The sequence below is a fragment of the Coturnix japonica genome, chromosome 5 (assembly GCF_001577835.2).
Source record: "Coturnix japonica isolate 7356 chromosome 5, Coturnix japonica 2.1, whole genome shotgun sequence".
NCBI classification, from domain to species: domain Eukaryota; kingdom Metazoa; phylum Chordata; class Aves; order Galliformes; family Phasianidae; genus Coturnix; species Coturnix japonica.
Window position 1 is genome coordinate 21,949,859 of NC_029520.1, and position 23,349 is coordinate 21,973,207.

At 40.4% G+C, this 23,349-nt stretch overlaps 1 protein-coding gene across 3 annotated transcripts; it reads left to right on the forward strand.

Moving 5' to 3' along the window:
- The first annotated feature begins 64 nt into the window (after positions 1-64).
- On the forward strand, positions 65-15,849 carry CHP1 (calcineurin like EF-hand protein 1). 3 transcript variants are annotated; one of them, XM_032445146.1, is made up of 7 exons: positions 65-290; positions 4,563-4,635; positions 9,693-9,773; positions 10,630-10,757; positions 11,518-11,579; positions 12,639-12,761; positions 13,990-15,849. In XM_032445146.1, exons 1-7 carry the CDS (start codon positions 203-205, stop codon positions 14,041-14,043), a joined length of 609 nt encoding a protein of 202 aa, XP_032301037.1. In that variant the 5' UTR covers positions 65-202; the 3' UTR covers positions 14,044-15,849. The 3 variants fall into 3 exon arrangements, with proteins under 3 accessions (XP_032301037.1, XP_015719753.1, XP_032301036.1); XM_015864267.2 differs by having other exon boundaries at positions 73-269; XM_032445145.1 differs by lacking the exon at positions 65-290 and adding an exon at positions 1,288-1,861.
- The last annotated feature ends 7,500 nt before the right edge of the window (positions 15,850-23,349 follow it).

Below are 23,349 nucleotides of genomic sequence, written 5' to 3' on the forward strand. Positions count from 1 at the left end.
GAGACAGCAGCGGGAGCACAGCACGCTGGGAGCGCTAGGCCTCGGCTCTCTCTCCCTCGCTGACGCCGGCTGGCGTTTAGGGGCGGTTGTCGGGGCGGGGACGGGAGCGGCGCCATAAGGGGCGTGTCGCCACTCTTCTCCTCAGTGCTGCCGGGTTCGGGTCGAGGAGCTGGGGTGCTGTTGCTGCCGGTCGGATCCAGAGATGGGTTCCCGGGCTTCTACGCTGCTTCGGGATGAGGAGATTGAAGAGATCAAGAAGGAGACGGGCTGTAAGCGTGCGGTGGTGGGAGGTGGCTGTCCTCTGCCTCCCCTCACGGCTCCTGGGATGGGGTTGGGATGGTCAGGCCGTGCTGCCGCCTGGGCGGGCTGTGTTAGTGCCTGCAGAGGCCCACCCGAGAGCTGGGGTCGTCACCCGCTTCACAGTGCCCAGGGGCCTTTGCTCACTCATTGTATAGTACTTCTTTCCTTTTTTTTTTCCTTTCTTGAGGGTTAGTTGTGTCGTTACCACAAAAACTAAGGTTATCGAGGATATAGGGCACCTAGTGTAACTTGTGGAAGTCTTGTGTTGAACAACGATAGAGAGAAAAGTGAATTATTGTATTAGCTAACAATTTGGAGGGCGTTACTATAGCTGCCCCTTAACCCCGTGCCGTGGGGCAGGACTGTCCCCATCAGCTCGAGCTGCCCAGAGCCCACCCAGCCTGGCCTTAGGCCCATCTAGTAATGGGGCACCCGCTGCTTCCTCAGTGCCTTCCTACCTCAGGGTGAAGGTGATGGTAAATTCAGTGCCACTTTCTACCTGATCAGAGCAGAGAGGCTGTGGTATCATGGTATTGCTCTGTTTGCTTTTTTTTCCTGCTGTTCTTTGGTAAATCAGCGTCTCTTAAAGTGTTTCTGCTTATGCTTGCTGGTTTTTCCTTGCTCTGTAAAAATACTTTGCTTTCTTTTCGATCAAAATGTTGTATTATATACATCTTAAGTAATAGCTTATTTATGGCAGAGAAATGAGTGGGTCCAGAAAAGGCATACAGGAGAAGGGAATACTGGCCAATGTATTGGTCAGCTGAGTTAACATACTTTCCATGATCCTTCCCATGCTCTTTTCCCTATGTCAGGTGAACTTTGTACAGCAGAGCTATGATAAACAATTGAGCATGTAAAGGTCTGCATTTATATTCTCTTTAACCACAAGAATCCATGGGTTGGAGGTGGCCTTGCTATTTAATATGCTCTTAAAAAAAACAAATCTGGAATGCTTTTCCAGGGAGTTTGATTCTTTTCCTTCCTGCTGCTATTTGATTTATTATTGATTCAGTTTAATTTGTAGTTTTATTTCTTGAATGGCTGCATAAATTGAGATGGCTGTATAGGCATGACCTGAGCAATAAACCCCTCAAACTCTAGTTACCCTCTAAATGCTTTACTTAAGTACCTATGTTATGGGTTAAAGAAGGTTTAAGATCCATGGCTTGAATTTACTTAATTTCCGTGTTTTTATGACTCTGTTTTATCTGTTGTAAAATGCAGTTTGATTAATCAAGTATTACTGATATTCTGTGACTCATGCTTGCTTGTGAGCTGTCATAAAGTGCCTCTTAACTTTATCAAATTCTTTTTTTTCTTCCCCCCTCTAGTCTGTAAATGGAGTCTAAGAATGTCTTTTCCTTTGAATGTCTTTTCCTTTGCCTTTTCTGCTTTTGTAGGTAGATGGAAAATTCCACCAAACTCTAGAACTGTTACATGCTTCACACAGGTGCAAATACTTCTATGAGCTACAAGATAGGAGGAATACAGGACTCTGAAGTTATCAAGAACAAAGTCTATAGGAAGAATATGGCAGTAGTATTACTGAATAAACTAGGTGATCATTTGCTAGAAACTTGATTCTAATAATACTTAACTTGTTAAAGAGTTTGAGAAAGTACTGCTTGCCACTCATGGACTGGTGTGCTAAGTTCTCTGAATTATTCTGTTTTAGCTTCCTTGAGAAAAATGTCTGTTCCGGTTTGTCTGGAGTAAGTACAAAAGAGCAAACCCAGCATTGAACTTATTGGAATTAATTCAGCAATCCATGTGATTGAATTTTACGTAGTACAAAACTGAATAGCTGATAATACTAACACTAGTGGTAAGCTCTATGTTAGTGTTTCTTAGTCGAACAGATTAAAAAGATATTTTCATGGGACCTTGAAACACAGTCTTTCACAATCCGTACAATGACACTTAAAATCTCTTGAATGCAATTTTAAATTCAGAGTGAAGTTCTGTATTACATTTTCCTTTATGTTGTGATGGAAGGCACTAACATATAAGTTCAGAAACATCTGCAAAGGTGGTTCTTCCAAGAACTGGGGTCTGATGTGCCCATTAAGACTTAGGTTTACTGGCAGGTAATCTCCAGTTTGAGAGAAAAGTACTTTGTCCTTTCAGTGATCACTATTAAAAACAGATAGGGTGTCCAAGATGTTCCTTGTTAACATTCTTGTAAGCTCTTTGGAAAGACATTGGAATGTAAGTGTTCATCCCTTTGGTTCATACTCTTTGTTTCCGTGCTTTGAAGCTGCTCACTTACGGATTAATAATAAACTCGTATTTATGTGAGAGTTTAGGAGAATTAAGTAAGAGGTGATGGGTTTTCTTATGGTTACTTATATGTTTAGGAACTATGTTTTCATATATCATGGAATAAAGGTACTGTCACTGTTAAGGATGCTTTAAAAAAAACTAAACCCTGAATCTGCAGTGCTCTTCCAGGTTTGATCTTTATTTCTCTGAATATGTCACATTTTTAATATAATTAGAAATGGATAAGTACTGTATGCTTATGATCTTGTGCTAGTGTTTTGGTCATGTTTCAGCATATCTACCTACTAAAAACATTCTAATTATTTTAGCAAAAGTAAAATAGAAGATAAAGCTGCTCTCTTTGATGGCTTGACTTAAACTTCTGTAAGGGCCTTATTGAGAGCATTATAAAGTCATGTTTCAAGTAGCTTTATGTCTTAGTTTTTGTTATGAGAAGCAGTGGTAAGCTGTAACCTTGTTCTGGTTTTCTTTTGGTCAGCAGAGAATTCTTTTGCCTGAGGAAGCTTTGAAAAGCATCTGATGCTGCAGCTTTCATGAGGGTTGAGAGTCAAATAGGAAATTAAGAAAGAGTGCAATGCTGGATCTGAATCATGTTCCTTTGTCATATTGCTTTGATATGCTGTTTATCCGGTATGGTAGTAACAAACACCTCGTCTCCTGTCAATATGTGCCAACTCATCACGTTCTGTTATGGAATTGTTCCAAAAATGGAGCTGGGTGCACTGACTTGAAAATGGTGGATGGAGGAGTTGGAAGTTTTTTACCAAAGGTGTAACCCCAGGATACTCACTTAATAATCCGTTGTTTTGATTGCATGTATAGTATCTAAAACAGTAAAATGCAGATGTTAGTCTTGAAAATAGTATTATCTACTTTGTGTGTGTGTTGCTTAACTTGCAATTGAGCAAGCTGCCCTGTTTGATGGGAGAGAAGTTGCCTTATGTGGATGTGAGCAAGTTGCCCAACCCAGTGTGAAGAATGGAGGTTGCTTAGGAGACGTGAAAAAGAACAGTTGTTGGCAGGTCATCCTAGAAGAGGGAGCAGTTGAACCTAAACAAATAGACTGGAGAAATAACAGAACTGATAACAAAAAAATTACCTCAGTTGTTACTGATCAGACAAGTGCTGTGCAACCTGTTCCCAAATAAATTTTGTATGTGGGCTGGTAAAGGCTTTTAAAACAATTCAATCCAAACATTGCAGCATGTGCTAGTTCAACAATGGATGGAATCACACCTTTACTGAGCAAACATTACAGCTCAATTCAGTCTTCATGTACTCACTAACTTGGTTTGAGGAAGCTCTGAAAAGCCAACATATTCTGTCAGTTTTACAGGAGTTAATATTCTAGATAGATTCCCACCTGTTTTGACCACAGATTCCTCTAAAGAGCTGGATGTCTGGTACCTCTGGAATGCCTAATAATTTGGTAATGTTGATGCTGTTGTGCTAAATTTAACAAGTGGCCTTGGAATATCTCTTGTAAATTGCAGGTTTAGTCTGTAGTGATTGTTTTCTTTCTGCTTGCTTTGGGTTCCAGTTCACTCTTGAACCTGTTTAGAAGTTTACTTTTCAGTTTTGAACACATTGTCCCGGAAGCCTGCAACATACTTTAGTGAACCGCAAAATGAATAAACTGTTCAGATTCAGACAATCCTGTAAAGGGAAAGAAGTGATCAGGTGTCAAGCCTAGTCACTTTCTAGACGCAGAGGAACAACACATTTCCATCTAAAGATGGATGAAAAGAGACTAACTGTAGAGATAAAGAGAAATAAAGATGCTACAAGAAAGGCCTGCAGAGTCCTGAATGATGTGGAAAAGACTGGGGAAGGCTGTTGTTGAGATAATTTCCAGCAAGAAAAGAAATAAAATACACTGGAACCGTGACTCAAATCTCCTGGCAGAGCAGTTTGGTGCAGTGTGGTGTGTAGTCCTATAAGGAATCACTGACATGCTCGTTTCTTTCTTTCTTCAGTCTCCCACAGTCAAATCACTCGCCTGTATAGTCGCTTCACCAGCCTAGACAAAGGAGAAAATGGCACCCTTAGGTAGGTACTGCCACTAATTTGTCTATCTCTGTTGATATGTCTGTAATGGTGGTGGCTTGCTGTTGCAGGATGTGTGTGTATGTTCTTACCATTTGGTGAATCACTGAGGCTACTGTAACAGGTTCCTTCATACTCACTGTCTGCGTGGAATTTCAAACTTTTATGAAAGACCAAGAGAAATCTGATTGCTGGACTGAGTAAAGGTACTCTAAATAACAGCTGTCTTTATTGTAGAGCTGAAGGTTTGTAGTAATTAATATAGGAAAGCTCAGAGTTGATTTTCAGGGTTTAACAACATGTTTAGAAATGTTGAACCATATTTTTTTATTGTCACTTATACTATAAGCTGCTTCTAGTTTATAGACAATTATTAAAAGAACTGTTCCAGTAGGTTGTCTCTGTTTTGACTTTCAAAAGAAAGATATGCTGAGAGCATGAACTTCTAATTATTTATGATGCCTTATGTCTTTAACAATAACTGCCTGCTAATATGCTCAAAAATAATGTGAAAGTGCTGGAACTAAATCAGTGACTAAACAAGTTCTCATTTGATTCTTTTTCTTTGTAGTGGCTAGCAGGTAAGATGTACAGGATGTTCCAAAGCTGTACAAAAGTGAACTGATTAGTTGCAGTCTATAGTGGTTTCGCACTAGTTGGTAGCTCTGCTCTACCTTTGTTTTCTCACTCTTCTTCAGTAGAATGGGGAGAGAAAATGTGATGAAAAAGGCTTGTGGTTTGTTTCTCTCGCTTTCTCACTCCTCTTAACAGCTGCTGTTGTGCAGTTTTTTTCCCTGGTCTTAAATATGCTCTAATAGCTGTAAACAGTGTTGTACAATGCCTCAGATTTGGCCTTTAATAGATCCTTTTTTGAGCTGGTTCTTACCTACCATGGGATAGATGCTGTGCTTTGCTACCAAAACCTGTCACATAAGCCTAATGCACAGTTAAATAAAAATGAACCTTAAATCTCATCTGCAAAGTATTTTTCACTTTGATTCACTGAAACTGTTGGAAAGCGCTGCCTGGTTATTGGCATGGTACTGGTTTGCTCTTTACTTATTGGACTAATTGTGAATTCTTACTATATTTGATTGTTTACTGTTCTGTTGATGATGCCTACACATGTCTAACAGATGAGCTGTTCATGGTTGAACATACCAGAACTGCAGTTTTGCAACCAACATAAGCAGGTCTAAGACTGTACTGCAGTTGGAAGTATGTGTTGATTCTGTTTTCTGTGTTGATTCTGGTGTTCAAGGCTCATCCTTGGAAGCTGATCTACATCTTTGAAAACTTGCCAAAAGAACGAACAAAAAAGGAATCTGACCTGTTTACAGACAGGTTTTGCTTCACAACACCGTGTAGCCAAATATGTTGGAACCAGTGCAAAAGGAAGTTTGAGATGATGCAGGGAAGAGGAAAGAGACCTCATAACATTGTGTACTGGTCTGGTGGGAATGGGATTAATTTTCTTCATAGCTATTCTGTTGCTGCCAAACCCAGTAAACATAGATTCAAGGATCACCTGGGGTTTTTCCATGGTCTGATCTTGCCAAGTGTGGCTGTAGAATGGCCTATAAAGCTGGACCTACCTATATACTTGTCTAGATATAAAACTACTTCCTGCCATTTACTTCCATGATTCATGCAATTCCTTAAGGTGCCACCAATTGCCAAGTTATCAGTTAACATTTAAGTTGTGCTGTCCTGTTGTGTAAACACAAGTTTTGATTAGTTTTGGTTAAAAGTACACTTCATCCCTGTCTGGTTTGTGTAGATGTTTTTAACCTGACTCCAGTCTTTTGGACTGTGATTGTACTGCAAGGACATGGACTGGCCTAGCTGAAGGGATGGCAAAATGGAGTGTGGGAGTTGTCATGGGATGGGAGGGGACTTCTTCAGTGACAGGACAGGCTTAAGCGGATGTATCCTAAATTGTAATGCTGGCTATTATGTCAAACTAACTAGTTGATAATCTATGGGTTAAAATACTACTGATGTCTCAATGGAATTACTTGGAGTGAATGCTAACAGCATCATCAAAATCTACATGTGGCTTTTGTCTTTGCTGGCTAAAGATGAGGGCATCCAGAACAGTCCAGCACATTCAGAACCTGGATTTATGCACATGCTTTCTCAATTCCTCCCTTTGACTTTTATGAACTCAGTTGGTGAATTTGAAGTTTTAAATGTCAAAGGGATTATATTTTGTGTAAGAGGAATAGTCAGTCAGATATTCTATGAATGATGCATATTGCTCAATGGTTGGTTTCATAGAGTTAAATACCAGGAGATGTTTAACTTCCTTTGTTGATAATCACATGGTATTTGGGAAAGTGAAATTCATTTGGAAAAATCATCAGATGTGCAAACTGTGCTCTTAACTTGCAGTGTTGGCCCCTGAGCATGGCCATCTCCCTGCCATGGCTGTCTTAGAGGGGCATTCAAATCTTGAAACCTGTTATGGCACTCACAATATGTGGAAGCAGTCATTAAGGTTAAGTAATGGAAAAGTATTTCCTGAAAAACAGTGCTGGGGTAGTGGGTCAGAAGCTTAGAAAGCACGGCTCTCTGAGTACGGAGTTCTTTGCCTTTGCTTATGAGAGTGTGAAGGATTTCTGGCTTTATCTAAAAATGTCAAAGCAGGCAGCTCATGGGTTTGGATCAGTGAATGATAGGTTACTATAATAGTTTATGCTTCTGTCCTTGCTGTGCATTCCTTTATTTGTACTGCTTTCTGTCACTTCTAATCATCCTTGCTTTTGGCATTCTTTGCCTAATGTTTATAAAGCAATTTTTCCCCAGTTAAACTTTTTTTTTTAACTTTGTGTAAGGATGGAGTTGGATGAGATGGCTGGCATGGCTGTTAAAAGAGAATGATCATTGTGTCACTTCTCCATGCTCTCAGCACATCTCTAAGCTGAGATGGTATCTGCAAACAGAAGCAGTTCAAATTAATCGGTGATAACTGAGAATGGAGAAGAAGAAGGTGGGGAGCTTTCCTTTTTGTTTATGAGGTGCATTAGACCATCAGGCAGTCTGATGAATGTTAAAGCTGATGTTAACGGGGAAGAGAACAATAAAATGTCTTTTCAGTAGTATCCTGTTAAATCTGGCCACATTGCTATTTAATCTACTTCATATTATATCCTTTTAATTCTTTTCTAGAAGTTTAAATATTTCTTATTGTCTTCACCATCTGGACATCTCCCCCTTTTTTTACTGTTTTAGTTTGCTTCACCCACTCGTTACACACTGAAGTAAAAGGGCAGACAGCCAGAAATAATGGAAGGAAAATAAAGAGTCCAGTCTTAAAATTCAGAATTTCCTTGCTGCAAACTATGAATGCTCTGGCATACATACAAAACATTCAGTCTCCATAATAACATGAAGCTAAAGGTTGCTCTGCATGTTATGTTTAAGCAAGGGTTTAGTGGCATCTGGGCCCTGGAAATAGCCATGTGAGAAGAGCATGTTGCTGTGTCACCAAAACAGAAGCAGAGGGCAGCTGATTTCTTGTAAGCTCCAGCCTCAGCCACAGGAAGCTGGTCCCAAATGACCGCAGGAAGTTTTCCTTTATGAAGTGGAGAATAACTTGCATCATGCATTCATTTACTTTTATGGCTGTTAGAGCTATTTCAATTATAACCACTCACTCAGTAATGTGCTCTTTACAAGCAAAAATGGTCTACTGCAATCCTGGTAATGACAGGACAAATAGATTTGAAACCTGGGGAGTTATTTGTGGTTAATTGTTAATCTGCTATAAAGTGGAACTGGAGGTTGGAATGCTGAGTGTTAATTTAGGCTTGATACTAAGAAACAGTGAGGTGCAAGTAGAAAAATTCTAAGTGTTGAGATTTTTATCTTGAATGGAATCTGAGAGCAGTTGCTGCTTTTAGATCCTAAATTTTAGCATTGAAGCGTGTTGCTGAAATATTGTTTCTAGAGTGCACATTTCCCACATCACTGCTCCTCCTACCTGGGTCATTAATGCATGCTCTACCCTTCAGCTATAGCTTGAAAAGGTAGCAGTCCTGAAGGGTAGGGTAGCTAGTTGATTATGTTATGCAGATGGTGACTTTGCCAATTAAAAAATAATACCTGGTCAGAGCAGATGTAGGCTTAAAAATATGATCAGGTCATTCTGTTAGAAGGTCAAACAGTTTTAGCCATGTTGTAACAGACGTACTATAATTGGGACTAACAGTGCTGTGGTGTAACTAAGTACTAGGAATACTTTAGAGTTCATTTGCAGTCAGAACGTCTTGCTTGATCTTTCTCTGACCTTCCTCCTGTTTTTAAGATCATGCTGTTATTAAAGAGGCCAGTATACTTAATACGGAATAGGCTGGGATTTGGAGGCCAATTTTGTGGGTTTTGTTTTTGTAGCCTTAGTGTGTTGCTGTTATTGTACTTTAAAACCCAGATGACCATGAAATGTATCTTCTACTAATGAACTGCTGTGCTTTATTGTAGTGAAAAAACCTTTGATTCTGGAGGTATTCACAGAGAATTGCTTAATGAGTCTGCCTTGACCACAATGGGATTACTCCACTTTCCTGTCAAGGAGATATTGTTAGGCTGGAAGAAAAATTGACAGGGCAACTTTAATGATAAAATGGACCCTGTTTTCATGATCATACTGACATGAATACATTATTTTAGATCAGCATAGCTTTTGTCTTCTAGTTCAGAACAGTTGACACAATATAAGCATAGCTATGTGTATACTAGCTATGTGCTTATATATAATTATGAGCAGGAGGGAGAATGGCTTACAAGTGCGGTGAATATTGGTGATGAATTGGTGAATCTGAAGTGAACTAGTCTGGAGAAATCATTGTCAGATGTAGCTCCAAAATATGTGGTTTAAGAAGTTTACTTCAAAACTGTTTCAGAAGTTTTCCTTCCTTAAACTGAGAACTAGTGAGCACCGTTTCTAGGGTTGTGTCTAGCACAAATAGTGTTAGCATCTCAATTCTTATGAAGCAGTTTTTTCTCCTGTGACTTGCATACTTGTTTATACAGATGTGTTGTGTTCTTGCTTTGCTTAGCCGTGAAGACTTCCAGCGGATTCCAGAGCTTGCCATCAATCCTCTGGGAGACCGAATTATCAATGCCTTTTTTTCAGAAGGGTAAGTTCCAACCGCCTGAATTAGTGAATAGTCATAAAATGTAGTTTGTCAGGAGCTCTAATACGAGAAAAGAGATGATTAAAGCACAGAATTTGAATTCAGTGATAACTGAACATCTCAGACTTCTGCTAGTCATGTTGGTTTGTTGTTTCCTCTGTACACTTTCATTACATAATAAGAGACTCTTCTCTCACAGGAGTTTTATATCCTTTGAGTGATGAGATTTGCTTGTGTGTCACTGTTGTCCATTCTTGCTATGCTGCTTTTTAAGAGGGTCAAGGGCATGGACTTTGATTCTTAAAGCAAACTTGTAGCAGTAATACCTTATGTAAAGTAGTGTTGCAGTTAACAAATTCAATTTTTCTTTGCTTTTTTGCCTTCTAAGTGTGCCTTTGTTAACAGATCAACTTCTGCTTTCTAATTTGGATCATATTGAAGCTGTATCTTATGACACTGTCAACTTGAATCCAAAGAGGCAGTGAGATTTTCAGTGTTGTAGGCCAGGATTCAGATCAGTAAGATACACTTCTGGACTTGGGTGTAGTTGCAGGATAACTTAGGCAAGGGCAAAGGGTGAAAACTTGAATTTAAATTTATAGGCAAAGAGGGGAGCAGCCTGTAACAAGACTTCTTGCAGTTTTTTTCCCCTCATATATCACACTTCAATCTTTGCAGAAGTATGATCCCAGGTTACAGCTGCAGAGAGCTGGTTTTAGTCACAGGTTGCTAAACCCTGGAGAGATAGGAATTAAGAATTCTCATGGTGTGGACACTTGAGACATTCTTACTGTTTTTTATTGAAATAAAAAGCCCGTGTGAACTGTGCTGGAGCTAACTGTCTAAAATGCTTGTGCAGAGAGGACCAAGTGAATTTCCGTGGATTCATGAAGACACTAGCCCACTTCCGGCCCATAGAAGATAACGAAAAGAGCAAAGACCAGAATGGATCGGAACCCCTGAATAGCCGAAATAGCAAGCTCCACTGTAAGAAATGTGAACCTTCCATTAGAAGCAATTCATATTCTTTTCTTTCTCTGAGAAGAGAGCAGAGGTGTTAAGTATTTACTACACGGTCTTTCTGTGTGGAATGATATCTTATAATAACCTGGTTTTTACATGAACTTGTATTCTTACCTGTCCAGAATGTCAACCTATATTTGTGTAAAATTTGATAGAATTGTTTGAATCTTAAGTTCATATGTCTTTTCCTGAAGGCTTCATAACAAGTGTTTAAAAATGGTTTGCAACGTTATTTCATATTTAGAAGCCATGTTTTTTATATGAATGGGCTTTTCTTTTTCTTTCTCCAGTCTTCTGTGTAATATAGTGCTTACTGAATGCACTAGGCAGTGCTTCCTGGAGCACTTAAAAGTTGTTAATTTCAGCTGAAGTATAGCTGTAGGTAGTGAACAAGTGTTAAATAAAAGGCTGGCTCTGAAGTTAAAGCACTGACTATATCTTAGAGCCTCTGTGGCTCAGGGCTTTAAAGAAGTAACTCTGCAGGTAGAATACTTCTGAAACTTTGAGTACTTGAGGATGTACTTAATGTTTTTCACTTCTTGGCAATAATATTCCTGGATGTGGTAATAACTTTTCATGAACAGAACATGAGTTGTATAGCAAGTCAAAATTCTACCTTAATTATCTTAAATGATTTATAATGAGCTATTATTAGTTTTATAGGTAATTGTCAGAAAGAAAAACAATGATGCTTGAATTTAGTACTATATTTCTCTCCCTGCAGTTGCTTTTCGGTTATATGATCTAGATAAAGATGGCAAGATTTCCAGGGATGAGCTGCTTCAGGTAAATAACTGGAGACTACTTTAGATTCCATCATCTGACATTTCGTGCCGTTTGGGATGAAGAGGGGTGTTGGTAACAATCTTAATGAAATCCTTGCAGGAATTTGTGTCTATTTGTTACCTAAAGCTTTAAACCAGAGATATATGAAACCTTACCCTCATTTGGTAGCCCAGATTGTTTTATCAGACCAGGGATTCTAGATTTGGTTTTAAACTACAGTGTTAGGCTCAGTAAGATCTTACTAGAAATGATTCGTAAAAGGAAGGTCTTCTTGGTTAGGATGCTTAAAAACCCAACAAAGAAACTAGAGCCACTTAAGAGCATCTTCAAGGGTGTTTTTAGCTTAGGGGATGTTGCTGGGGTGAATGCAGTCATTCTGGTTGTCCTTGTCCTCACAAAGTAGAATAAAACTTGGTGTAAATGCAGTGAAGACCAGCAGAGATAATCAGAGTTCATCAGTGGCTGTATGTATTTAAGCTAAGCTTGAGCTTAGAGTAATTGCATACTACTAATCCTGGGAAGTAGACATGGCAATTTGTGGTTCTTTATGTAGGACAAGGTTTTGATTTTGACTGAAACTGCCCACTTTCAATCTGTGCAGAAGATGCTTTACTAAATGTTAGGAGGTATTGGCTGCTATCACTTGTGCTTATACTTAGAAAATTCCTGTAGGAAGCATTTTGAACTGTAGACACTCAAATCAAGTATCCATATATTTTTGTGGGAAAAAATTAGAAGCATTGGAACAAAGTGTTATTCTTTCCTGGTTTGGGAAGTTTGTTTATTTGTTGTTTTTTTTTTTACTACTTCTGTGCCTCTCAGCTGCTTAGTGAAAAAGCTGGCTGAAGAAGAAAGCTTTCTTTCTTGGAATCCTTTATATAAAGGACCAATAATAATAGTAATCTACCCAAAATGTCTAAAAGTATTTCCATGGAAATCTTTGAGTTGTCTAGGTCATGACTTAAAAGCAGCATACACGAGAAACAGCATTAAGAATACTTGTGGTTTTATATCACTCATGATTAAAAATAATAATCTAGGGACTTGTATACATTGCAGGTGTTACGGATGATGGTTGGTGTCAACATCTCAGATGAGCAGCTTGGCAGCATTGCTGACAGGACAATCCAGGAAGCTGATACAGATGCGGATGGTGCCATCTCCTTTGAAGAGTTTGTAAAGGTTGGTAAATTACTTACTTAAATGGAACTGCAGTAAACAGACAAATCATTCAGACTTAAATGCACGTGGAAAAATAAATTATTCAAGTATTTCTTCTACCTGCATTTGGCTTATTAGGACTTTTTTTTAAGCTATTCTCTTATTGTGCAAATAATTAGTCCATATGTTTCTCTAGCATAAGCTACAGCACTGAACATACTGCAGAATGTTCATCTCTTGCTAAGACTACTACAGGCATCAGATCCTGAATGAAACTTATCTCCCAGAGTAAGGTGTTTAATGTAACAGTGATGAGCTTAAAAATCAGATAGCAATATACTCCCCAAACCAGCTCATAATGAGGCAATAGAGATTTTTAATGCACCAAACAATATTACTATTACAAATGCTGCTTTCTACACAAATAGGCTGATGAGCAGTTAACAGCAAAGTAATTCTGCTATAATTGTGTTGATTCAATTTCACTTGAGTATTTTATCTGTTACACAACTAAGTATATACTCATATACAAACTTCTAGCTGTAGTCCTGTTAATTGTCTTCTGATGGTTGTCAGAAACAGCTGGTAGTAAGGAGCCATTAGATAGTCAGCAGGAAAAAGTGGAAAAACCACTAAAAAGTGGTTTTAACCTACTGGGGTGGGATTGAAGGAACTAGACTCATCCTGGATGTGGACAAAGATGAGATGATGCAGCACAAACAAGTTGCAATGTGGGAAATGCTTACTAGGATTGGGTGCTAGAGATATAAAACCCACCCTTAATTTGAGAGATTTAAAACAACTGGTTGAGGCCTTAAGTGACTTGATCTAGCTGGCCCTGCTGTCTGAGAGAGCTGAACTAAATGATCTCCAGGAATCTCTTAGAACTTAACTTACTCTAAATTCAGCTTTAAAATAGTCTGCTGTGCTCTTTTAGTTCAACTGCTTGTGCCCCTTTTTCTAGTCCATTCTTCTGTTTCCTCATCAGGCATTCTTACACAGTCTACTTTTGAGAATAGTTCAGCTCTCTCTGGGCTATTGGTGTCCTGCATCAGTTGTGTTTTAGTTGACATCCTTCTTCAGGTTTAAACAGCTGAAGTTTCTGCAGCAAAACACTGCAGTCTCTAGGTGAAAGAACGTCATGCCAAATTGAAGATACTCCATGTTCCTGCCCATCTTCTTTTTACTTGCAGGAAAGAAGTATCTTGTGTAAATTAACTAAAATAACTATTTCTGGATTTTATTGCAGGTTTTGGAGAAGGTGGATGTAGAGCAGAAAATGAGTATTCGATTTCTTCACTGATGGATGGAGAACCCATTCCTTTCTACCGTTACTATACAATGAATAGAACTTCGTTATTTCCTTATCACCTTTCCCCAGAGCGTTGTTACTGGTGCATATAAAATACATCTCCAACCCTTCACTGGTTTGTTCTACCAATGTGAACATTCCCTGTGCATCAGGAACTAAGAGAAATAGCTGCCATGCAACTTGGGAAGGAGTGTTAAAAAAAATCCTTCTGTTTTTTAATTTTTAATTCTTGTCGTCTTTTGCATTGCGAGTAAATGTTTCTCCTTCCTATGTACTGCAGTTTAATCTACAAACTGATTCTTCTGAGCTCTGAATCTGAGAATGGAAAAAAGAAAATGCCACAGAACTGCCTTCTGAAACGCTTTTTGGAGACAAGCATCTGCTCAAATACTAGATGTGGTGATAATTCTTCACCTTGGTTTCCAGTAGCAGCTTTACATCACAGCCATCTCTTTCTTCCTTAGTTGGCTCTTTATGTGGAAGTTTTGTTCCCTGCTTTCAAAGCTTGACTTCTACAAAAAGATGTTGTTCTTATGGCGTCACTGTAAAACTAACACAGAATGCATGGTAACAGTCCAGAGGTGTGGTGTGGAGGCTTTCTTCTTTTTGGGATTGGCTCTCACAGTAGGAGAATAGGCACAGTAGGAGAATGCGTGGTGGTGATGGACACAGTGGTGTCTTCAAAGGAAATAGGAACTCCGCACTAAGTCACTTAAATTGTTTCTGCATTTGCTGCAGGAATGTTTCTTTCCTATGAGCCAGTGGACCATGAAGTACCTTTTCCAGGTTGCTTTACTCTAAGATCCCTCTTCCCATTTGAGTGGCTTTGCCTCTGAAGGTGTAAACTTGTTTACCAGCATACAGAATGCAAGAGAACTATTCATGCCAAAAGCTGGGATTTGTCTTTCTGTCACTGCCCCAGTAAGTGTCATGAAACATTACTGAGTTTTTTTTTTCTTAATTCTAGTGATTATTTGCACTTTCCTATATGGATGTTCTGGTCTTTTAGATTTGTGTTGATTGTGCTAGATGTATTTATGGAAGGTCGGGCATGCAAATATCTCTTGGGAAGTACATATTAAAAGTTTGAGTACTAGTGATATTTCAGGATATATTTCTAGATAAATCTCTCTGCAAGTACAAGATAATTATCCTTCCATTTATCTTTCATTTAATGCAGTTAATAGATTTGCTCCTGATCAAAACAGGATGTCAGAAGTACCGAAGGTTCAACAGCAGCGCACTTTTCTGTGGTTAGATGGTAAATGTTCTCACATAGTTCAGCTGGAGCAGCCTGTGGTCTGGGAGGACCTTCTATAAAACCAAAAAGCCCTAAGAGCTTCTATAGTGAAGAATCAGTTGTTACAACTGCTTCTTTGTTGTTTGTTAATATTTCTATGAATACTGCCAGTCTCCAAGTACCCTCAGATGTTCGTTCTGTTTTCTTTTGTTCCTTGAATCATTTACTTGTATAAAACAACACGCAGGTCTCTGAAGGGTTTCTGGTTTGTTTTAAGGAATTGCACAGCAAAATGCTGTCCTTTGTTTTGCAGAGTGCAGCACAAGTCCTGAAACAAAAACCTCTGTATGGGGAGGAAGTTTTGACTGTCATGTTAAACAGGGTTGTAATAACGCTAAAGTGTTTTTTGAAGTTGCAGGTGTTGCGATCTGCTTTAAATTAAGTTTTGCTCTCATTTTCTGGCTGTATAGTTGTAACCTACAGTTGTGCCTTATTGTCCCAGTGAGACTGGATATTGTATTTGTCAATCCATAAATAAACCTTCCACTGTGTTAAAAAAAACAAAGTATTTATTGTAACTGGGCATCCTCAGGCTTGAAAAATTAAGTACTGCTGAAATATTGCTAGTGTGATTTATGGATGAATTCTTGTAACTTAGTTTGTTTTCAGAGTGCTGCCAAAATCCTTCATTCTGCTGGTAAAGTGGAAGAAAGCAGTAGTGCAAAGCAGGAGCTCCACAGGAGCACATGGATGGTAAGAACAGGAGCTTGACATTTCTCCATGGTTCCAAACAAGGTTTGTGTGTGTGTGTTTTGGTGGTTTTTCTCCCTTGGGGGTGGGGAGGGAGGAAGGAAAAAAGCAGAATGTGACTTTGCTGTTAGCAGTTTAGATCAATTAGAAGCTGTCTGGGATGTGAAGCAATAGGAAGGTGACCTTAAGCTTATGGAATTTTGCACCATCAGTGATGCTGGTCTATAGGCCGGTTTCAGAGATGGGCATTGGTTTTGCAAGAGGTGGTTTTTATGTTCCTTCATGAGAAGGAGCTGATTGATAAGTGCTGTTAGCAGCCTTCCTCAGGCTTCCGTGCTATACAAAAACACGATTCTCTAGTTTGGCAGCTCAGTGTCTTATCCAGTGTTCTACAGCGTGTGTATCTGAGTTGTGAATTGAGAGGTGGTACAAGTTGTACAGAATGAAGATACAGTGTTTTAATTTAAAATCCTTCCGAATGAATCCATGCAGATGCCTGCAATAAAATAAAAGCTTAAGGAGAAGGTTAAGAAGAGCGCGGCCGGACCGGCTCATCCCGCGGGCGCGGCCCGTTGCGCTGCAGCCGCCCTTCCTTCCCTTCCCTTCCCTCCCCGAGCGGCTCCTTCACGTTCCCGTGGAGGTCAACGGCGGATTCGCGCAGCCCGGCCCGCTCTCGCTCCGGCTCCAATCGCTGTGCGGGCGTGTGCTCTGAGGGGACCAATCGGAAACCACAGCCTCGGAGGCGGGCGGCGAGCCTCCGTGATGGACGTGGCCGGCTACCAATCAGTATCCGAAGTGGACGGCGGATGCCTGGGAGCGGCACCCAATAGGCTGGCGGTCGCGGGGGCGGGCCCGTCGTCGCCGAGAGCCGCGATCCCCCCGCCGTGTGTCCGCGGTGAGGAGGGGAAGATGGCGGAGTGAGAGCGGTGGGCGGGGGGGCCGGGCCGGCCTCGGCCCCGCGGCCTCGGCCGCGCTCAGGTGAGTGAGGCGGGCGGACGAGGGTTCCGCCGCGGAGCCGCGCCCGGATGCCGCCCGCTGCCCCGCTCCCTTATTACCGGGCCGGCTTCGGGCACGGTCGCTCCGCCGCTTCCCGAGGCGCCGGGCTGGGGCCGCCGCGCACCCGGGCGAGTCCCGGCCCCGCGAACGGCAGCGCGGCCTGTGCGCTGCGGCGGCACTCAGGAGAGCGGGGACGGACCGGACACGGGCAGCGACCGGGCGAGGAGAGGGAGCGGGCCGGGCCTGCCGCCAACACCACACGGCTTTGGGGGCCGGGGGAACTCGGGAGCGGGGCCGGGCCGCGGCGGGGCAGGGGCAGCGGAGCTGGGCCGGGCCGTTCCGCTGCTGTGCGGTGGCTCCGTGCCCTCCTGCCGCAGCACGGCGGGACCTGCTGCTACGGATGATCCGGCACCGTCGGAACGCGAGAGAGATCTGCGGGGCAAAGTAACTTCGTGACCAGACTGCGCTGATATGCGCTATGAACCGAGCGGCGCGGGGAGCAGCCGACAGGGAGGTGGAAAGGGCCTCAGCCGTCGTTAAGCTATCACTGAAAGCCTACCTGTCCTTCTCTGTATATGCGAGTCAGACTCAGTCTCTAGCATGGAGTTCCTTGTGTTTCGTGCTTTATAATAGTTCTTTAAATCTAGTTTGTTACGGAGTTTGAAGTGGCTGCGTTTTCAGTGTGGATGTCAGGTAAAAGTAAGAAAAACATAACCCACCAAAGCGGCTAAATGAGAAGTTTTAGATCCTGTGTAGACACGGGGTGTCATCTTGCATGACCTGATAATAAGAAATGTGTTTGTAACCAATGGAATAGCTTGGATGAAATGTGTGATTTGGCAGCTAGTTCTAAAAGCAGCAGCTACTTCTGAGACCGTTTCCTAAGGAATGCTCTGAATGTGTTACAGCACATTGATATTCCGTGCTCTGTATCATTCTCCGAGTAAAAGCAGCTTGTGAGCAATGTAACGTTAAGGCTGCTGCTGAATACCTGCTTGGACATGTCTGTGTATGAATGGTTTGAAATGAAACGTTTGAAATATACCAAACGATTTGCATTGATCATAAAACATATGAAGATGCATTGACATTCTTCCTCCCCCCCAAAAAAAATATTCATGGAAATGAAGCTTTGGCTTACAGTAGAGTAAAAGAAATATGAGTAGGCAATAGATCAAAAATAGTAGTTTCAAAATGCTTAACAGGAAAGTATATATATGATGCTGAGTATTCACAAGTATTTCTTGTTCTAGATTATATGTTCCGAAGTAATGTATGAAACAAGAAAAATAACTTTTTCCCTGCATTTCCAGAAGATTTTAATTATGGAGTTGCTGCTGCCGCTGTCAGTTTCAGTGCCTGCTAATTTTAAATAGCCTTGGATTATATCTGGTTGCATTAGCAAGTTCTTTTGATGCTGTTGTGAACCTTCTCCCACATCATCTATGGAAATCAGATAGAAAGTGTATCAAGGAGACTAGTTGAAAACTGGGGCATCCAAAATCAGTGAATTTAAAAGAAATAATCAGTATCGGGTGAGACGTTTTTTAGCATGAGTTGCTTTATGTCACCTGCTGCCTTTTTGTATAGACTTTCTTAAGTTGTAGGTTTAGAATGGGTGAAGGAAATGCCAACTTCTCAAAGACTGATCTTGGAAAATGTGGTGGCTCAGCATCCTTGAGAAAAGGTGTTGTGATTCCTCGATGTGGTATTTCAAGATATGTACAATCAATTAATTTCAGCATTGATGTATACTTAATTCTCCAGATATGAGTTGAATATGGACTGTAGGCTGTTAATCAGTAAAAACAGATTCCAGGGGGAAAGGCAATTTAGTCCTTTGTATACTACAGGGAAGGAATGATACACACAGTTTTATGTCAGGAAGCAGAATGGTTTTTGAACCAAAGCTTTTCAGGCTTGTTTTGGGCATATGCTTCCCACTGCATCCTGTTAAAGTTACCCATCCTGAGTCTTCCATACTTAGCCCTGACTTACTTAACTGGCCTTTCTCTTACACTGGAAGGAGACAGTAGCTGCGATCATCTGGAAAGTAACATCGTGTTTGATGTAGGATGTCTGCAAATGTTAACTAGGTCCTTGAAGATGTAGAAGATCTTCTGTCTTGTGCAAATAATAATCTGTTATGTGAAGGGCTTGCTAGATGCAATTTCATTTAATTTTTTCATCTCTTTCTCTCTAGATTCTCTGAAGAGAATGTTGAGCACTGTAAAATAGTGGTGAGTGAATCAGATTTGTTGTTCCTTTTCTTCTTTCTCTTCCTTCCCTTCTTTCCCCTCCTTTTTTTCCCCAACTGAATACAGCATTTAGTGGGATTTTAAGAAAAACTTAGGATCCTGTCAGAGGACTGGAATATTTTCTCAGTGTCAGTTTCAGCTTGGGCTTTGCTTGGAATAAGCCTTGATTTAACTATGTATACGCTAACACAAATAAATGCTTTAAAAGTTAGTAAGTACCTGACCCATGTTGTCATTTTGCTTTGCTAAGAGACATCATTATCATGTGTCATTGCGTTATCTTAGAGTAGTTATCTTAAAGGTACATTTGTTAAACAGAAGGACTGGATAATGTAACCAAATGGCAACTATCAAGTAAAAGAAAATTCAGAACGTCCACGTATGACAATCAACTTCTAGAATTCTGATTGATTTATTTTTCCCTGTAAATGAAATGACGTATTCTGGTGGTTAAGATAGATAAGAGACTGTTAGATTCCATTCTCAGCTTTGCCACAAATCTTTGACGTGTTTTTTGCATCTCTGCAGGTCTGTTTTTCCTCACCTTCGTGATAAGAATAAGACCTTCCCATCAGATGTGGGCATGAAGACTCAAGCTCGTGATCCGCTACAATATTTGTGTGCCTCGTAACGAAGGTGATGGTGACGTGCTGTACTGCCATTTTCACAGTCTACTCACGACTTCTAACACAGGAGTTGAAAATTTTAAACTGAAGGTTGTTTCTGAACAACTAAAGGATGAAGGTAATTAGAGTAATATGAGAAAAACACGCAAGGACAGACCAGGGGAAAGGGAGGGATGGGAGAAGTTAGAAAACGTGATGTATCTTCATGCTCTTATATCTGAGAAAGAAACTGAAGAGAAAAAAACTTCCTTTTTCACATCTCTCATTGTTGTACAGGAGAATGCAGGATTGTACTCATGTTACCTTCTAATCCAGGCTGGTGTCAACATTAGAGCAAAAAACCCATGTTTTAACAGCTTCTGTGTCTGGGTGATTCTGGGAGTGTCACTGCTGAAAGGCCAGGAGATCAGTGACAAGATGGCAGTTGTTGAACTATGTCTGCACTGTCAACAAGTGTGGAGAAAAAAAAACCCACTTAATCTGTGTAATTTTACAGCTGTCATAAGTGTTTTCCTCCCCCCGTAAATCACCGACAGTTTTGTTATTAATTAGGTAACAATTTAGAGTGTCTCTTTGAATTGTGACCTGCTATAGCAGAATTTATTCTCTCTGCATTCTGACACTATCTCAACATTGTCATAACATATGTCAGAGCCACAGTTGAGAAGTTCCATGGCTTATTAACATCAGTGTGTTTTTGGATGCGCTGCTTCTGAGTGAGTTTATAGTTCAGTATTTCTATAGTATATCACTGTCCAGTTTATGGACATCTGAATGAGGTATAAAATCTTATAGAACAAGGGATTATTGCCATCTGAAGCCAACTAATTTTATACATTAGAAGTTTTTGGTTTTAAGTAATGAGCCGGTGAGTACATCAATGTGAACTACATTTTATGCTGTTTCCTAAACTGCTTCGCTTCATTTTGGAATTCTGGATCCTCTCCTGACATTTGAGATGATTGTCCTTTTGCTTGCTCGTAGGCTGTTTCTGTTCTAGTGAGCAAAACCCTGTCCTTCACTTCCATGGAGCTGAACGAACAAAGATCTCTTCCCTTCTTATGTCAGCCATCTCACCCAACATTTGACTCGAGATTACTTCTCCTACAGAAGGACTCTACTGTTTCATCAGAACTCAAAAGCAAAGTAACAGAAGTCAGCATTAGTTTCCTTGGAGAAGTGTCTTCAGTGCCAGCTCTTCATCCAGCTTTCTGCACTCTGTTTTAAAATGAGGAAAAACTTTGCAATCAGATGCAGCTGGTAGCTGGTGTTCTTCACTGGTATCTTCCTTGTTTTCAGAAGGTTAAGTTCTTCACTGTGTCATATTGGAATTCCTGCATGCATTGCCATGTCAACCTTGACATGTGTGCAGCAGGAAACCAGGACATACTTTCTGCTCTGCTATGAGGAAGAAACTTGCCAAGCAACTGGAGAAGTCCCACACATAACAGGTATTTTGTAGTTCGGGATCCTGGCTTGACTCTGTAGATAAATATCTTGATGTTAACTCAACAAAGCAGCTAATGCACAGGAACAAATGCAGAATCACCTTGTCTGTAGTGCGTAACAGCATCATCCCAGTCTGTGATCAAAATGTATATTTGCATGTGTAAAACCACATAGGTTCTGGCTATGAAGAACTTTGATCAGAAGGAAAAATTACTCTGCACCACTTCATTTTTAGCAAAGAAAAATGAAGCTTTAAAGACCTCTAAGGTTACAAGATAATGATTAAGTTCACATTAATCATTCCCTCCTTTGAGCTTAAAATGGATCCTTAGCAGCAAAAAGAACAAAACCATTCTACAGTTGAAAAGATGTGACAGAACTTCTTTCTTTATTAAAGAAATTAACTTCTGGTGAGATGGAAGAGACCTGAGGTATAAAGCTGCAGCTTGTCCCCTGGGCTTCCATGATGCACATTCAGCTTTTTCATATTGCCGATGGAATCAGATTTTTAGGTTTTTTTGTGACTGAGAACTGAGACGACTTGTGTGTTTCCATCGTCCAGGCCCAGAATGAGCTCGGCCATGTAAGAGGTATGAGTTGAGAGATAGCAGAAATGTTTAGAGTGGACCTTTTCCTGGTTCTTCTTATTCCTTCCCAAATTATGGCGCTATCTGTTGTTCTTATGTTTACACAGGGTTCTCTGTCTCCATTGTTTGTGATTATATAAGATATTTTCAATCATTTTGAGGTGGGATCTTATACTGTTCACATGCTCCTTGCTATGATATTGTATGTGGCAAGTAAGATTTCTTGGCAAAAAATAATCTCCATTTCAAGTCTGGATCTCTTAGTGCACCTTAATCCAAACTTGCAATTTACAAAGTATGATTTAGCTTGAAATATTTTTAAATCTGGATCCAATAAGGGATATAGGCTCTCGTACTATGTTTTGGGGAATAGTAGCGTGGCTGGGTGGTGGGGTGTTTTGTTTTGTCTTTCGTTTCAGAAAACTACTGGAGAGAGCCAGACAGCCTGAAAAAACAGCTGGGAAAGCCAACGATTGAAATCTTTCTTAAATCTTACTGCTAGATTGCAAGGGCAAAATTCTGAAACTTAAAATGAGGTAAAATTTTAATGGGACCAAGTTTTCATAGCAGAGGAAGGACAGATGTTGCTACTGACCCTGCTCCTTGGAGTATAGTTAGGTCTGTGTTTAGACTTGCATTGTAACAGTAAGATTTAGTGAAAGCCCTCCCCAGTTTATGGGTCCGATCTTTACGTCCTGGAAACATGTAAGCTAAGCAGGGTGGTTGAGACTCTGCATATCAAAATTATGCCCACTGTAACAAGTGCTGAAATTAATTATATGCAACATTGTGATGAACTGTGTTCCTTTTATTATTTTAGATGAGTTACTTTAATCCTGTTGAGGCAACCACCAACTTGGCCTGATTTATTTTAAGAATATGGGATTTCTTTGCTGAATGTGATCTGAATTTTCTGGTACTAGATGCATCTAGAAAAGCATGTTCTTCATTTAGAACCTCCTTATGTTGGAACCAATAGGAAACATCTATTGCAGTAGATGTCTGTAGAAGCAGGATCCATCTCTAACTGATGGAAAATACTGTTTATATCTTAGGATTATGTGTTGGAAGGTGTCTGGTGTTAGAATCATCTGATCCTGAATCTTGGTATTTCCTTTACTTCCTCCTGCTCGTTCTTGTCCTTCTGACATTAGAGCTAGCAGTAGATTCTTGCATAGCTTGATAATAAAATACTCGGGGGACAGGAATGTATTTTTTTTCTCCAATGGGTACGAACAACAATTCAAAGATGTTTCCTACTAGAGAGTAGAGGCTTTTCAGCCCTTTGGTTTCCAATTCTCTAAGAATAACCCTCAACATTTTGTAACCCTGCGTTGTAGCAAAAAGAAATAGAACTGACTTCTAACCCTGGCAACAGAACAATGTTAGTT

Coding starts and splice junctions, on each gene's coding strand:
- CHP1 (XM_032445145.1), top strand. CDS start 1,741: ATGCTTCACACAGGTGCAAATACTTCTATGAGCTACAAGATAGGAGGA. Junction 9,774..10,629: donor AATGCCTTTTTTTCAGAAGG/GTAAGTTCCAAC, acceptor ATGCTTGTGCAG/AGAGGACCAAGTGAATTTCC. Junction 10,758..11,517: donor CCGAAATAGCAAGCTCCACT/GTAAGAAATGTG, acceptor CTCTCCCTGCAG/TTGCTTTTCGGTTATATGAT.